At 32.7% G+C, this 16,582-nt stretch overlaps 1 protein-coding gene across 5 annotated transcripts; it reads left to right on the plus strand.

The window, feature by feature from the left end:
• Positions 1 to 10,222: 10,222 nt before the first annotated feature.
• LOC114733189 (protein TIFY 4B-like) lies at positions 10,223 to 15,927 on the plus strand. 5 transcript variants are annotated; one of them, XM_028920596.1, is made up of 9 exons: positions 10,223 to 10,457; positions 10,739 to 10,884; positions 11,023 to 11,210; positions 12,652 to 12,760; positions 12,832 to 13,003; positions 13,657 to 13,716; positions 14,496 to 14,559; positions 14,681 to 14,889; positions 15,450 to 15,927. In XM_028920596.1, exons 1-9 carry the CDS (start codon positions 10,340 to 10,342, stop codon positions 15,464 to 15,466), a joined length of 1,083 nt encoding a protein of 360 aa, XP_028776429.1. In that variant the 5' UTR covers positions 10,223 to 10,339; the 3' UTR covers positions 15,467 to 15,927. The 5 variants fall into 5 exon arrangements, with proteins under 5 accessions (XP_028776429.1, XP_028776430.1, XP_028776431.1 ...); XM_028920597.1 differs by having other exon boundaries at positions 14,502 to 14,559; XM_028920598.1 differs by having other exon boundaries at positions 12,850 to 13,003.
• The last annotated feature ends 655 nt before the right edge of the window (positions 15,928 to 16,582 follow it).

The following is a 16,582-nucleotide window of genomic DNA, read 5'->3' on the forward strand; positions in this document are numbered from 1 at the left end:
TATTCTATCCTTAAAGGCTTCATACACTGCTTTTCAAATTTCAGGGATTGTTAGAAAATTCGAATTTCACACAGATATTTATGAGCAATTTTTTTTTAATAAATCATAACATTTGAATTAGAATCCTTATAGAGAATATGCAAATGGGTCAAATTCTATATAGAAACTGGAGAGGAAAACACCCAATGAAATTCTTCTATACAAGTAAATATAGAACACAAAATAAAATTTCTTTCTGTGTACAATCCCACTGAAAAACCTTGTCTCCTTCGTACTAACATGGTGGTTACATCAACTATGAAAAAGAGGCTGCATAATTTCTCTGACAATCACGAGCCATATTGTTTTGAGCCGAAAATTTTATAAATTTGTTAATTTATTCTCCCAATATACTGATAATTGAATTACATTCAAATCTGGCACACTACATACAAACTATACTATTTATAACATCTATTTATTTATGAAATATTGATCAATTTTTAATATCAAGATATAGGATTTAAGCAGTGAATAAATAAATATTGAGATATTTATTTATTTACGTTTTTTTTTTTTGCCAACTAATCTTTCATCAACATCACAATTTAGCAGCTTTTTGGGGTGGCGGGCACAGAACCCGACTCGACCTCCATGAGAGTAATCAGCTGGTCAACAATCAACAACTAAGTTAATTAATATGTCAAAAAATCAAAGTCATTGAATGATTCCTGAAAATTTTTTTAACATGTCGCTTCTCCAATCAGAGAACATTTTGTTGATACACGATTTTTTTAACTCTTGCTCAAAAGGTCAAAAAGATGTTTCATGTAAAGTGACAAAAAGATACATAAGCTATAGTTAGGTTAAAGAAAATATTATATGTATAATCATAAATTCAACAACTTGAAATTACATTACTCATCAAGTTTATATAGGACGATGATTACATGAGGATGGGATTTTGGGAAAGAAAAGGGAATGGGATGGCTTTTTTTTTCTTTCTTTTTTTGGGGGGGGGGGGGGGTTAGAAGAGGGTGTGTGTGTGTGTGGCGTAGGAGACAGGCATGCATGAGGGTTTCTGCCACAAGGTGCCAATGGCCATTGTGGGATCTTTAAAACCCCTCCCTCCATTATTGCCTCCTAGCTCTTCCTCTTATCTCAAACAACGCAGAGAAACAGAGAGAGGGGGGGGGGGAGTACAAACACCAAGTCCCTCACAAACACCATAAATTCTACCAGGACCCACCACCTACTTATATCACTCATATTCTTTTGTAAAGAATATGTATCGATTCATTATTATTGAAGGCGAAAACCAGGAAGGAAAGGCAGCAATATAATGTAATAGTATTACAAATAAATGCCACTTAATAATGAAGGCACACACACACATATGTATAAATGTATATATACTAGTATAAGTGAGGGCCTAGGGTTAACCCTATCCTTTGTGTCTCGCCTCTTCCCTAACTACTTATGCACCACAAGCCTTTGCCATCTCTCTCTGACCCAAAACTCCCCCCTTCCCTTCTCTCAACTTTCAAATGCTTCTTCTGTCACTGTATATGGGTGCAGATACATTTCATAGTGAAGTGTTTCTAGAGCCAGTGATACAGGTCGAATCCATGGGTCCAACCAGTAAAAAATAACGGGTTAGAATTAATTAAAAGTTAATTTTGGAAACAAAACTTTTTGACCCACACCAACAAGCTCGTAATTTGTGGGTTAACTTGCATTTGTATTTTTCAAAATTCTTACATTTTATTGAGTGTTATACCGCATTTGAAATATTAAAAAATTCATTAATTACATCTTCTTTTTGCATATTATATGAGAGAAAAATATGAAAAAAAATTAAAAAAAAAGTAAAAGAGTAAATAAACATGGCTAAGATAGGTTAAGGTTGGCTACAAGTCAATTCATTAAAAATGAGCATTTTTGCCCTGCATTGTATAGGTTGAACCCGTCATAGACCAACTTACAACCTACATGTTGGCTTGTATTACCAGCTAGTATTTCTTATCATCTATCAATTATTGATAACACAATTTATTAACATGCTCTGTTGATACTACTATTAAGCAGGACCATATATGTAGCCTGAATTAAATAATGTGCAACACAAAATCCGGAAAAGTGTGTTGTAAACTGACTTTTTAACAATAGAGTTTGTACAAATTTTGTACACAGAGAGTACAGATACTCCATTTTAGATCCTTCCTGCCCTTAATGGAAGACTCTTTTCCAATTTTTCTGTGTTATTCTATGATTTCGTATTTAATGTGGGATTCCTTATTTCTTATAGAAAAAAAATCATTCAGATATTTATCTAAAGAAGATATGCGAATAATGTCTATATTTTTTTGAGAATTATTAAAAGCACATACCATACTGATCATAACTGAAGACTTCTTCATAAATTCTGATGAGTCAGTGGCAGTGTTAGGTTTGGCTGTTTCAGTAATTACTGCTCTTCTTTTGCAATAAAAGGTTTATATGAGATTTCAGATCCAATAATAATAATAACATAGCCTGTTTGGTCACTGAGAGAGTGCAGGAAAATCTAAGAAAATAACCTGCACGGATCTCTGGCATCTGAAAAGAGTATTTATGAAAATAAAGTATCTGTTGCAAACAACAAGAATAATGCAGCCAGTTTTCTTAGAATGCACAAGTCAAGATGTAACTAACATGCAAGCCAAAATTTAGTTAGGTCCATGACACTGCATTGAACCTGATGAGCAAGTCTGGCTCTTTGTAATTTATGAAAAATGCAAAATGGTTGTAGATCAACATGGGTGGTTACCATGATGTTACATAGAGTTGTTGTATTCTGTCTTGTTAACTTTTCTATCTGATATCAAGCGTGTGTTATGGTCTTATGTGTACTTATCATACTTGTATACTTTTCTTTTTTCATATAATATATTCTCTCTTGACTTTAACTAACAGATAGGTATTAACAACTTGAGGTTACAAGCGGAATCAAACTCGCAACTTCCTGCTTCTAAGGAAAGTTTACATGCCATTGGGATACAAGGTAATTGGCTATAATATATGCGCTCTAATTACTCAATATAAGAGTTAATAGGAGGAGTTTGATTGATCTTAAATATAAGAATTTAGTCTCTTTTGCCTCTCATGTTTATTATTTTTCTCAGATTAATTTATTCAAGTTACAAATTGATATATTATTTTAATTATACATAGGTATTCTAAAAGAAATCATTTTACATTTGTTATGATTGATTGATTTATTTATCTTTTTTGGTGTACTCAAATTATTTACGTAAATCTTACATCAAGTATAGTAGGTAGTAAATGGCTTTGTTATCAAATTAAATGTGTAGGAACTTTTACTGTTCTTGAATTATAAATAGTATAGTTTGTTTTGGGGTTCATGTACTAGATTGATTCCTCTAATCAATATTAATACATTAGCAAAAATGGCACAGACTCACGTTATTCATAAGTCATAAAAGAACTTCTTTTAAATGCACTGAGACTCACTCTTGTGTAATGTGCGTGTGTATTTTGATAGCAAAAAGTTTAAATGAATGAGGTTTCAAAATTTTATCAAGGCCAAAACATGCTTTCAAATTAAAAAGTATTTTCGAATATGTTTACCCATTAGCTATCAACAAAAACCTTATATCGGTATCAAAATTTGAATTCACTATTTATGTGTATATATTGATAATGATTTTTTGTTTTTTTGCTAAGCACGTATATTATTCTATTAGAAATAATTTTATTCGAGATATTTTTAAGTACTAAATGTAAATACCTATTTTAATGGGGATTTGAATCTTAATTGACCATGTTGTGAGATATATTGACGATGATTGATTTTTTTTTACAGAAAAATTCAGGTTAGTTGGGCCCCGGGGGCTCACTAGGGTCAGGACATGCCTCTAGACTCAAAGAGTGCTTGCAAAGATACTTACAGATTGCCCACCAACAAGGTCCTCATATCGGCAGTGTCATTCAAGCTCATGATCTTATAGGTTATGAGCTGATTCCTTTCCAACTAGATCAACTCTTATTATTATGATGATTGATTATGATATGCCTTGTTTAGCTCCCTTTTTTTTTTTTGGCTAAAGCATGGATATATTCCTATTGGAGACAATTCTATTAGAGGTATTGTCAGGCACTAAATGTGATCACATCTCTCAGCAGAGATTCAAATCTCAATTTACCATGTTGTGAGGAACTAGCCCTTTCTGCTAGACTCAATTTCTACTGATAGCTCTCTTGTTAATTTTCCGGAAAAGCCACCCCCGGAGTGTAAAACAGAAATGTAAGGCCCACAATAAACCAAGCCGGGCAGCCCACAATAAACCATTTGGGCCCAATAAGCCTTATAGTATCATGTGATCAAAGGACTGATGTTACCACTGTACCTACCAAAAATAGGACGACCATGGGAGAAAGTAGCCATTACCAAATGCAACACGTATAATTATGAGAAAGGGACCCTTCAGATTGGTGCTTTGATGATGTGATAATAACATTGTAGTTGTAGTGTTGTACTATGTTTTAATTAGTACATTGATACCAGGTCAAAAAACAAATTAGTGCATTGATAGATAATCTAAAACATGAGTTTTATAAGATACTAGTATTATATTATTCATCAGTTATAAGCAATACGTTCCATTTTTTTTCAAACTTTATATAATCTAATTTGAATTCTTTTATATGGCTTGTAGGTATTTTATATTTGCATGGAATATAAATAATACTTCAAACTATATTCATAATTTGTAATTCTCAAACTCTTATATAAATGTTGTGTGTATGGGTAAATTGATCTGTCGATATTTTAGATATTTTTTATTTATTTACTTATTATCTTTAATTATTTGGGAATATCACATAAAACAATGCATATATTTTTATTAATAAATTCCAAAAGTAGTGATTTTAACTGAAAATAAAAAAATATATACCGTCAAAATTAGATTTAAACAATCTAAATTTTAGAATGGATACCCATCATGTATCTGATTGTTCATATTAAATTTAAACTATAGAAATTTAATTTCATTCTATTATTATATTTTTATTAACTTTTAATTTTAATATATGCATAATAAAAATAAAAAATATTTTTAATTCCCATTTTCAATAAAAAATAGAATTATGATTTTAAAATTACTTATTGAAAACTTATTTAGACCATCCAAATAAAGTTTTGGCTATTCAGATCTCATAACAATAGATGCATATGCAATGCATGATATGGAAACACGTATGCTTGTTGAATTATTTATGCAGCTTTCTCAACTTTAGAAATCATCCAAAATATCGCCTCAATTGTCAATTATTATTTCTGAAATTGAAACTTTTTTTAGGGCCTAACTCTATAATGCAGTCTTATCCAATATAATATTTATTCTGAGCTAACATAAACCATAAATAAAAGACGAGCTGTTGTCATTCAACTAAATGAAAAAAAAAAGTTTGAAAACTACATCAAGTTAACATAGCTGGTAAAGGTCAAGGCGTGGGGTGCCTAATTTCGGGCTTATTTAGATTAATATTGACAAAAATGACTTTTATCTCAATCAATTTTCGTAAACTAAAGTTGAAACCATAGTTAATTAATATAATATAATTTATATTTGACTAAAATTTCATAAAAAAGTTAATTTAACACAAATTTGTTTGAATTATTCATTGAAAGTTAATTTTACAAAATTTAAATTTAAATATTAGAAGTCAGAAAAAATTATTTCAAATTATAAATGGTTTTGGGGGAAAAAATTAATTGTCCTCTCAAACATCATTTTCATTACTCGAAATCTTTAATACTTAAAAAAAAAAAAAGGTTTGATGTGTTATGATTAACAATAAAATAATAATAAACAAGTTTCTTGGTTGAATTTATAAGGGCTGGTCTTGGATAAATTTTATTGCAGGCCACTAAGTTGCAAGTATTTTCATAAGTCTTCCTCTTGAAAAACAATGTTGAATTGAAGATATGCTTATAATTGTTCCATCTAGTTATAAATATAAGGATTAGTTGACAGGTTTATACGAACTTTATTTTATTTTATTTTTTGAACTTATATTTTTTTCCCACTATTGATTGTATATATCAGTCGGATTTACACATGAATGTGAATAGCTTTCAATGCAAGTAAATAAATTAGATAACCTATAACAATGTTTTTTTTAATAAATAACCTAGTTAACTAATTTTTTTAATTTTTATAAATTAGTTATCTAATTCTTGCTTTTGCGATTGGAGGGAGTAATTTATACTTGAAAGATAATCTCTCCAATTTTCTCCTCGTTAAGCACATTATCAATGCATTGAAACTTTCCATTAATTTAACTATAAAATATATATGTATGTGTTTAAAATTATTTAATAGTGTTAAATTTTAGTAAGTAGTTTAATTAGTCATATTACTCAGTTTAAGAAATTTGATCTTTATTATATAGTCTTAGACTTAAAAGAAGGAACTCGCCCGCTCATCATATTTACGAAAGATTAAACTCGTACTTTGTATTTAAAAAGCCTTAAGAGAGTACTTGCGAAATGAATTCTATAAATTGAAGCATTGAATTATCATTTCACAAGTGGATTGCAGGCCCCTTGCTGGTCCCTCCAAACTGTTATACTTCTTTAATTCGAACACAAGAATGTTAGCTGGGGATAACCTTTGGCAATTTTTGGAAACCACTTTATCATGCAGAAAAAGAAATGCAAAGTGTTATGCCATAAAGTTAGAGGGATGGATTATACCATTTATTTTAGAGCTGGAAAATTTGGCATTGACCTAATGGACCAATTCAAATAAGTTCAAAAGTTTTTAGGGCTGGACTTGATAAAAATGATGATATAAAGTAATTCGAATTTATTTAAATTGGCTCTCTTTTTTTTTTAATATTTAGATTGATATTTTAGAATCCAAGAGTGCTTAGTTTAGCTATAGACCAGCTAGATCACAAAGTGGGTGAACTTTATTCAAATATCCCCTTGCTTAAAACAAATTCTTGGAACAAGCTATATTGGTCGCAAAACCTCTATTTAGGAGGTGTTTGGAAAGCATCAGAAGTGTTTCTGAAAAGCATTTTGTTTTTTTTACAAATCAAGATAAACTAGTCTACATATTTATTTTGTATACCGTAAAAGCACTTTTAAAATCATGATTTTGATTCCATCCAAAACCCTTTAGACCAGTTGGTTGGTCAAATACTTGATTACCTAAAAGTTTGTAAAAAAAAAGTGTCATTTGAAAAATTACAAAAGACAATAAACAATTTGAAACTAAGAAGAATATTAATATAAATATATATAACTAATTCTGATGGTGTCATTTTATTATTATTATCATGAGTGGTAGAAGCTTTGTCCTGAACCAAGTGGCTGGAGATTGATTATTAGCTTTATATATGAGCTAACTTAATAATTAGAATTGGTAATATGGGTTGAGCATGCGAGTTCAACTTGCCAACCTCTTATAAGGCGGCAAAGTTGAGTTTGAAGAAAATATGAATTGTTTTAATGCAGTTCTTTTTAGCTCGTACTTACCAACCCGCTACTACGGGCTAGCCCACTAGCCTCTTTTTTCTTCTAATTTTTTTTACAATTTTTATTTTAATTTTAATGAGAAAAAGTTTTATCATTTTCACTTAATTTACAAATAATTTTTTATTTTGTTAGAAACTTGATTTTAAATTTAATTTCTCATTCTTCTTCTTTATTGTTTCACCCATTTTTTATACCAAAAAAACTATTAACAATGAATTATATTTTATATTTCAACTTTTGAGATTACTTTATTATATAATTATATGAAAATATAAGAATATGCGTAAAAAAATCGAATAAGAAAAATTTGATCTATAAAAATTTATAATTTAATTTAAAATTTTTAAATATATGTGTAATTTTTTTTTAAAAAAACTGCCAACCTGTTAACTCACTTTTTGGCGAGACGGGTTGGTCCAATGTGAGCCTACCAGGAGATGGTTTTTTTAGGACCGGTTCGTATGGTCTTCAAACCACAGCAGGTTGACCCGTAACTGGTGGGTCAGCCCCTTTTACCACCTCTATTAGTAAGGATGAGTATGTTTTTGTTTCTCACGTTTAGTGTCCCACAAAACTGCTCTAAAAGAAGTTTTAAATTATATACTACAATTTAATTTTTAATATAAAATTTAATTGACTATTTAGAGAGATTAAGAAAAATAAATAGATTACTTTAAGGTATTAATATTGTCATTTTTCTCCAGACTAATTTGTCGAGATCTAATGATAAGCTTAATAAAATATTTTAGAGATATTATGTAACATATGTATTCTATAATTAAGTGATTTAGTTAGTTTTTTTAATCTTTACAAATTAATCAATTGTGTCTTATATTAAGCATAATAGGTAGTATAGTATTACCAATTATACTAACTCTATTCTTTAATATAGAGAGCTAGTTTGACATTTAATTTGGTTTTTCAATATAACACCCAAATCATTTTGTTTCTAATATTTATTCATTTTGTCCTTAAATAATCCCTATAGTAATTGTATATGTTAAGAAGGTAATTTAAGCACACATGATTAATAAGGGTTTTCTAGGAAAAACAACATCTATTTACTACAAATAATTGACTTATATGACTTTCTTAATCTCCTAAATTAGTCAACTAGAACTTATATTAAATACAGATATAGTACTACTTCGGTCCTAATTATAAGATCTCATTTGTAGTCTACATAACAGTATATAATGACAGTTGGGTTGAATAGAAGGAACTCAATATTTTGAAAACAAGACCCAAGGTTGAAATATTGTTGATGAAAAAATCACGTTTGTAAAAGTTATTCACAATTGGTTTTGTCAAATGCTTAAATTTGACTTAAACAGTTTGAAATGTTAGTGCATAAAAACCACGTTGGAAAGAATTATTTACAGTTGAGTTTAACAATGGTCAATTTATTATTAATCTAAAATTAAAAAATATCAATAAAGATTTAAAAAAAAATCTCTTTTTCAGATATGACAAAGAAAAGATTACCATTAAAGTAAAATTATTTTTGGTCTGAACAAGTTTTTATAAAAGTAAAATACTTAAAATCTATCTTTTTTGCCCTTAATAAATTTTAATGTAGTATTTTAATGAACACTTAAGATTTGAGTGTTTTCTTCATTGTTTGTGGTATTCTAATAAAAATATTGTGAGTGACCTAAAAGTATCTCAATACTCGAAAGTCCTATAGAGGCCTACTTTGACCTCGATTATAGATCTCCTTAACAAAACTTATTTTAAAAGATAAAATTTTTAATTTATCTCTAAATCCATTGCAATGAATCTTTTGTTGTTGGCGGAAAAGACTGCCAGTCTTGCTTGCCAAATTAATTTCTTTCACCTTTCCTAACTTAAAAAATATTCCCGCATGTCATTCACCACTCGAGCATGTATTGGCCGCACCAACTCCTCACTTGAGATTTTTTACTATTCTTATTAGATTCAATCAAGTTCTAATCAAACCTCAACACAATAATTTGACTATTCTTATTAGATTTTTTTACTTCTATCATAATCCCTCATAATAAATAGGCCATTCATCCACAAATACATCAAATGTAAAAAATAAAATTGTCAAAAAAGATCAATTCACATGGTAAGAATGTTATTTACACTTAAAAATGTGGATTTGAATCCTAGTATTGATGTTTGAATCTTGTCTATAAATTTGTAAATAAATCTTTAAGTTTTCTTTTAACTTTGATGCATTCTTTAACCTTAATCTTAATAAGCTCCTAGAATTTAACTTACTAAAACTGTTTGTGAAAAAAAACCACTCTAGTTTTTTTAAAATATAATATTTAATAAAAAATTTTTTAATACATTATTATGTAAGTATTGTTTTCTTAGTTGCAATTTTATTTTTTAAACCATTTAAATTATGTTTTGAGACTAGAAGGGTATTATATTATGTTTTTGATATTATTATTACGGCAATCATATTCACGTGAGAGGGAATAAGAAAATGATTAGGCAGTTGTAAGCTAAGGCTAAAATGGGAATTGTGATAATTTTCGTGGATTAGCCCGCAGTAATTCAGACAAGGTACTACGTGGCAGCTTAGGGTGCACCGATGTCGGAGACACAACCCTCTCCCTCTCTTTCTCTCTCTCTCTCTCTCACTACTCACTTCCTCGTCCCCTCCACACTCTCACACACCCCCGCTTCCTCCTTCGCTTTCTCTTTTCCTTTCTCTCTCTCCCCCCACTTCCCTCTCTTCTTCGCTTTTTCTTTTTTTTTTTCCAAAGTTTGATTTCACCCCGCAATCCCCCCGAAATTACATGGTCCTACCATTCGCCGGAATCGGAAGCCATGAACGCCGGCACCGCCACCTTCCGCTCCATTCTCGACAAACCCCTCAGTCAGCTCACTGAGGATGACATTTCCCAGCTCACCCGTGAAGATTGTCGCAGGTTCCTCAAAGAAAAAGGTTCTTTCTCTTTTATTTTTTTTCTTTCTTTCCCTTTTTTCTCTCGCTCCCTCTTTCTTTCTCTCTCTCTCTCTTACATTTTTTTATTTCCTCTTTTGTCCTTCTTCCCTTCCAAAATTTCCGGCGCCTGAAAACGGAGGTCCTCCTCCATTGGCCTTTTCTTCGGGAAAAAATAACGATTTATGGGTTGTTTTAACCATTGGGTTGAGCAAATATTATAGTGACGGGCTGTGGAATAAATTATGCTGAAAATTGATGGAAGATACCACGTGTCCGTACAGGAATGCGTCGGCCTTCTTGGAACAAATCGCAGGCGATCCAGCAAGTTATTTCCCTCAAAGCTTTGCTCGACCCAGCTGACGACGATTCCGGCACCGGACCCATACGGAGATTCCCTTTTGTTCCCGCTCAAGAAAATACCCCACCTGTGAGTTCTTTTTCTTCGCACTGACAGTTTGTTTGGTTGCTGAGAAAGTGCAAGAAAATGCTGGGAATGGCATAAATCGTTCAATGGTGTGAGCTCTCCTTGCTTGGCTGTCTCACGGATTCTGGAATGGTTGTGTAGGATAATCTAGATGTGACTGGTAGCGGCAGCGGCGGCGGCGGCGGCGCTATTGTCGCCGGAGCTGAGGCGACATCGAATGGGCCGTCTGAGGAGCCGGCTTTCCAACCTGCCGAAGAACTTCCCAAATCTGTGTCATCTGGAGAGAAACCAACTAACATTGAAACAAATGAGAAGGTCGTCAGTCCCAGGTCCGTTTTCGTTTTTGTTCATTGTGTTGAAAACCCTTGTGCTCAATGGGGCATTACTTAGCTTCTGAGATCCTTAAGCAGCTTCTGAATGAACAAATGTGTTCTTATCCAAGTTAATCGGTTTATGAATTATCGTAGAGGTTACTTCTGAATATTTTGCTTGGTTGAAATTAAACTATTCCTGGGGTGTATATGTTCAACGAAGAGGAGAATGATATGAAGAGTGTGGGTTTTCTTTAGGCATTGAGTTAAAACAGATCCGTTATAAATTGGCAGATGGAGAGGATACAGAAAGTGGATTTTGGCATCCAATGTTGGATGTGTGTGGGGAAAAGTGGAGGCAAAGGACTCAGTGATGTAGATCTGAAAATCAATCCTTATCTATGGTCCTTTAGCCTATTATATATTTGTCAGAGCCAGTAAAAATGAATGATCCTGCCGTCTACTAGGTCAGGACAGGCTCTAGGTCATTTAAATTGTCAGGTTTTTTCAGAGCTACGTTAAATATGTGAAGTTATATTCTGGAGAGTGCTGATATCTAAAGCAGATATTAAACATAATATGTGCTATAGCCGAATAAAGATATCAGGATAACTCCGTCAATGATAATATGCTATATTTTTGCTTGCATATTATTATATTATGCTTCATCAGCCCTTTGTATTTATGGTGGAATTTCATCTGTAGTTAGGAGAAGACATTGCCATGAAAATTCGGACAATCCCATCACTGCTTTTGTAAAATAGTCTTTTATTTAGATTTTACTTTGATATCATGTTTGAGGGTTCATGGATATTACATTGGGACGAATTGTTTGCAAGAAGACGATACCCTGGAGTGATGAAAACATTCTTTAAGTGAGAGTTTACATTTTCAAGATTCAAGGACAATTGAGAGGGATATAAGTATGTGTTGGTATCCGTGGAAAGGCTTGTGCGGTCCATCTATAGCATGTACACTAGTGCATCTGTTTCACCTCAATGCTTTGACATTCTTCATCTGTATCCATTCCCTGGCTGCAAATTAGTCAAATTCTCATAACAATTCCGTAGAAAGATTGAAAAAGCTTGTAAGTAGCAATTTACATCTAGAAGAAAAGAAAGCTTACACAAATGTTGCTTTTAGGTGTTCCAAACTTACTGCAGCGTCCTGGCTTATTTATGTTTCTATTTAAAACTTGAGCTCGAGTATGCTGTCATAGTGTTTAAGAGTTTTATCCTTGAGATCATATCCTGTTGATATAAATATGCTATTTTCCAACAACACCCCCCCCAAAAATAAATAAATAAACAAACAAGAAGAAGCAGTTGCTTTCCAAATAAAGAGTGATTTGGCACCTTAAAAATGTTGCTAGTTTAGTCATTAAAATTTACATTTGACATGGATGACCAAAGGCTGAGTAATATTCCTTCCATCTATTTCTTATGCCTGTTCTTAGCAGAGTTACTTATTGTGGTTACAGAGAGTGTGCAACTAGTGGGCCTATTGGGCAAATGACAATTTTCTATTGCGGTAAGGTGAATGTGTATGATGGGGTGCCGCCTGATAAGGTAGGTAATGGCGCTTCCTCTTGCATGGATGCATGGTGGTAAATGCAATACTATTTCACCTTCCAATGCAGCCATATGTGGATTTGCAGGCACGGGCAATCATGCAGCTTGCAGCAAGTCCCATCTATATACCTCAAGATGAACCATTCAAAAGAAGTACATCAGTCTGGCCTTGTCATTTACAGATGGACAAAGATATACTTGTCCCAATTGATGGCACAATCTCTCAGTTTTCTCAAGCGGGTAACTGTTTGGTAGAACTGTCATATTTTACTTTAAAGTACTCTGAAGTTGGGCTTTCCCATCCTCTGTTCACCAAAAAGAAGAAAAAAAGTACTCTAAAGCCTGAGGGCATACATTTTCTTCATGGTGTGTTGCGTGCTCTTCTAACATCTCTTCAATGAACGCATTTATGATCAGAAAAGGAGATGCAGTAAATATTTTCGTTGTTTTTGACATCGTCCTCAATCTAACCCTAAAAGGCCTTGATAGAGAACTGCTTTATGTTAATAATAGAAAATCATTAATTAAAAGGGGTTCAAACGAACAATCAATTTCCCATCGTAGTTTGCCTTTCATGCCGAAAGAATTTGAACTCTTTCATACCAATGCATTATACAGCTCCTGTGAACACATTGGACCTCTAGACATTGTTATCTAGGATATAGTTTCTTGTTATTGTTGTTTTTCTTTTTTCCTTTTTTGTCTGAACTGCATGCATTGCAAAATTTACCCTGAATGCCAAGTTCATAGCTGTAGTTGATGAGTTCTTCTGGCTTGTTGCGGGTCAGAATCAACATCTTCCACTTCTTCAAATTTAAAATCATGATAACTTGCACTCAAGCTACTTTGCGCTGGGTTCCTCATAATTACTGTTTCAAATTTTAAATTTACAGAGAAGACGGTGGAGTATCCTTTGCATTACCGGGAGAAGGGGAGCACAGCTCGTGATTCTGGTAAGGACTACTAAATCCCTGGATGCAGCCTTCCACATCGTTTCCTGGTTTTTCTTTTCTTTTTTTTTTTTTTAAAATGTGCACACCCACCTGAGGGGTTTGTTTCAAATCAGAGCATAGGCTGTTTCCTTGGATTTGTCCTCCCTTGTCCTTCTACTTGACTACTTGGTGAGTTGAAGGGATAATTACTATAATATGATGGGGAAACATGTGCGTCTGCTTTTAAAATATTAAAGAGTGGTGAAATCAGTGTATTAACATAAGGAGTCAGTGGTAACTTGAGTCTATTTTTCAAATCTGGTGTATGTATGAGCTGTAGTGTTTAATGCTATTCTGCTACCTCAGTAGGTTCTAGATGTCAGTTCCACTTTGGAGTGCAGCAACCTCTTGTAGTTTTAAGCATTGCCATATCTGTTTATAAAATTGCTATTGTTGAAATGGAGGCCTACTTTGCCATCTTTAGTCCTTTAAATATCAGGGCAATATCCTGTTCTAGGTCTTAAGCCATGCTTAAAGTGATTCATTCTTCTTACTTCTACAAGCATCAGGGCACGATAGAAGTTCTTTTATCTACAACCCATGTGAAGTGACTTTTTTTTTGTTCTATGTTTTAAAACTCATCTCTATATTGAGATTGCAAGTATCTCTTAACCATGCAAATCAGAGTTTGTTAAAGCATTCTGAGAAAGTAAAGGCCTCTAGATATTCAAACAATCTGAAGCAGTTATATCTCAAATTCTAGAAACTGATTACTGCTAGTGTTTGTTGGCTGTTGAAAGATGTAGATGGTCAAGCAAGCAGGAAAGTGTCATTGCAGCGATATTTAGAAAAGCGAAAGGACAGGTTTTTTACCACAACTTAGCTATTATTTTTTAATTGACCTTAATTTTATCCTGAGCTCCCATATTTTACTATTATTGATGACCTGCATGATTATTCTCTCTTTTTGCCCATTTTTCTCTAGGGGAAGATTAAAGAGCAAGAAATTTACGGGAGTAACTTCTTCTAACATGGAAATGTATTTCAGTCATCAAGTGAAGGCCCATGCCTCAAATGGGAATTCAAGCCGCAGTAGCACAAGCTCTCCGCCACAGCCAAGGCTGCCTCAAGCTTCTGGTGGCTCAGCTGACAACCAGCCAAAGATTGCCCTTCCTGTTGATCTCAATCACAAAGGTAAGCTACGAATCTTTTCTTCAAAGATTAGGGGACAAAAATTATTATTTCTTCTCAACAACACTGTTGAATCATACTTACTTCTTCTGGGACATGTCAGTTAGAGTACTATGAATATGGTAATCATAAATGAAATTAATGAGATCATGCTGCGTGCTGCTTGCAATGTAATGGTTGTGGGGAAAAGCATATACTTGAAATGTAAAACGACTTGCAAGCTGTGAGGTGACGGTATCTTTACAGTGGTTATAACACGTTTGACTCGTAAGTAGGTACTAACCATTTGAAAGTAATAGTTAATGATAGCTTTTACGGATGATGCATTTAGTGATTTTCTTGATAATTGAACCCAAAGCTAAGGAGCTGTATGTTGCACTGTTATCGCTCATTTCTTGGTCTCTTATTCTTGGAAACCATGATATATATAAGGCCCAAGAATCTGACAAAATGGTATTTAGGCCTATTGTGTTTGTTATGACATGCATTTATAAAAAGCTTGGAAATCTATGATTACAAAACTTGTCTGTGCACGAATATGTGATTTCTCAGTGGATTTGCAGATTTTCAAGAGTGCTAAAACGTAGGGACTGTTGAGATAAATGAAGAACTGGGAGTTTGAGATGACTTAACAGGGCAGTTTAACTCTCTCTCACCTTATAGCCGTTAGAGGCCTAATGCAAGAATTTTGAGCTGCTTGCTCAGTTAGAGTCAGTGAATGTTAGGATATGCTTTTAACTGCAGGGTGAATTTGTGTTTGTTTTAGGATGGTTAAGTACTGCCACTCTCACACCTAATCAATTTTGTAACATGAGGCATCTAATTTCATCCTTCCCCATTATGATTATGTAAAGGCATCATTATGATTCTTCTTCTTCCTCCTTGTGGTAACGCCTTCTGTACAAGCAGAACCAGTAACTTTTCTTCTCTCATATATTATGTTTCTGTTTTATTAGGTTGTAGTAATTATGTTTGCCACGTGCTTGTGTGGAAGTCAGAAACTCTAATTCGATAAATTAGTATTTACATATTCTGTAGGAATATTGCATGAGCTTTGGTTTAATTGTTTCATTTGTCACCAGAATAGAATGCGGGAAAAGTGTGTGTGTGAGAGTGTGAGGGGGAAGGGGGGGGGGAGTGAGTGAGTGAGCCAATGCTAGCCACTATTAGATGAGTGTTATTACAACCCTCCCAAGAAAAGAAAGAAAGAATATGTTATATAATTTATAGTGAGATTGATCCTTGATTCCTTTTTTAGTCTTTTTACAGATTGAGCTTCCTTCTGCCTTGACTGATAAAATTTGATACACCATCTATCATCAATCAATATAAAATATTTCCTCCGGGTTTCAAATTTTAGAAAGTGTATATTTTATAATATTCAATTTGAATTTGTCTTAATATTTAATATATATATTTTTTCAATGTTGTTTTTCATTATCTTTCTCTTATTACATTCATTCACACATCTTTTCCATTATTTTTCTTATTTATTATAAAGGCATATTTAAAAACAAAAAAATATTTTTAATTTATTTATTGTTTTAAATTAATTTTAACTAATTATTTATTATTTATGAATTAGTTATTTGAAATTATAATGAAGGCTAGTAGAGGGGCATAAAAGTTCAAAGGAGTTTTTTGTTTTTTATTTTTTTGGGGGTCTAAGTCCTGTGCAGAAAAGTACAGGTTCTCT

This window comes from Neltuma alba, unplaced genomic scaffold (genome assembly GCF_004799145.2).
Source record: "Neltuma alba isolate B1F8T4 unplaced genomic scaffold, ASM479914v2 tig00012981_pilon, whole genome shotgun sequence".
Lineage (NCBI taxonomy): Eukaryota > Viridiplantae > Streptophyta > Magnoliopsida > Fabales > Fabaceae > Neltuma > Neltuma alba.

Bases quoted from the DNA above. Each gene is read 5' to 3' on its own strand.
- LOC114733189 (XM_028920596.1), top strand. From the start codon at position 10,340: ATGAACGCCGGCACCGCCACCTTCCGCTCCATTCTCGACAAACCCCTC. The intron at 13,717-14,495 runs GTAAGGACTACT...GGCTGTTGAAAG, and splicing joins GAGCACAGCTCGTGATTCTG to ATGTAGATGGTCAAGCAAGC. The intron at 14,560-14,680 runs GTTTTTTACCAC...ATTTTTCTCTAG, and splicing joins TTAGAAAAGCGAAAGGACAG to GGGAAGATTAAAGAGCAAGA.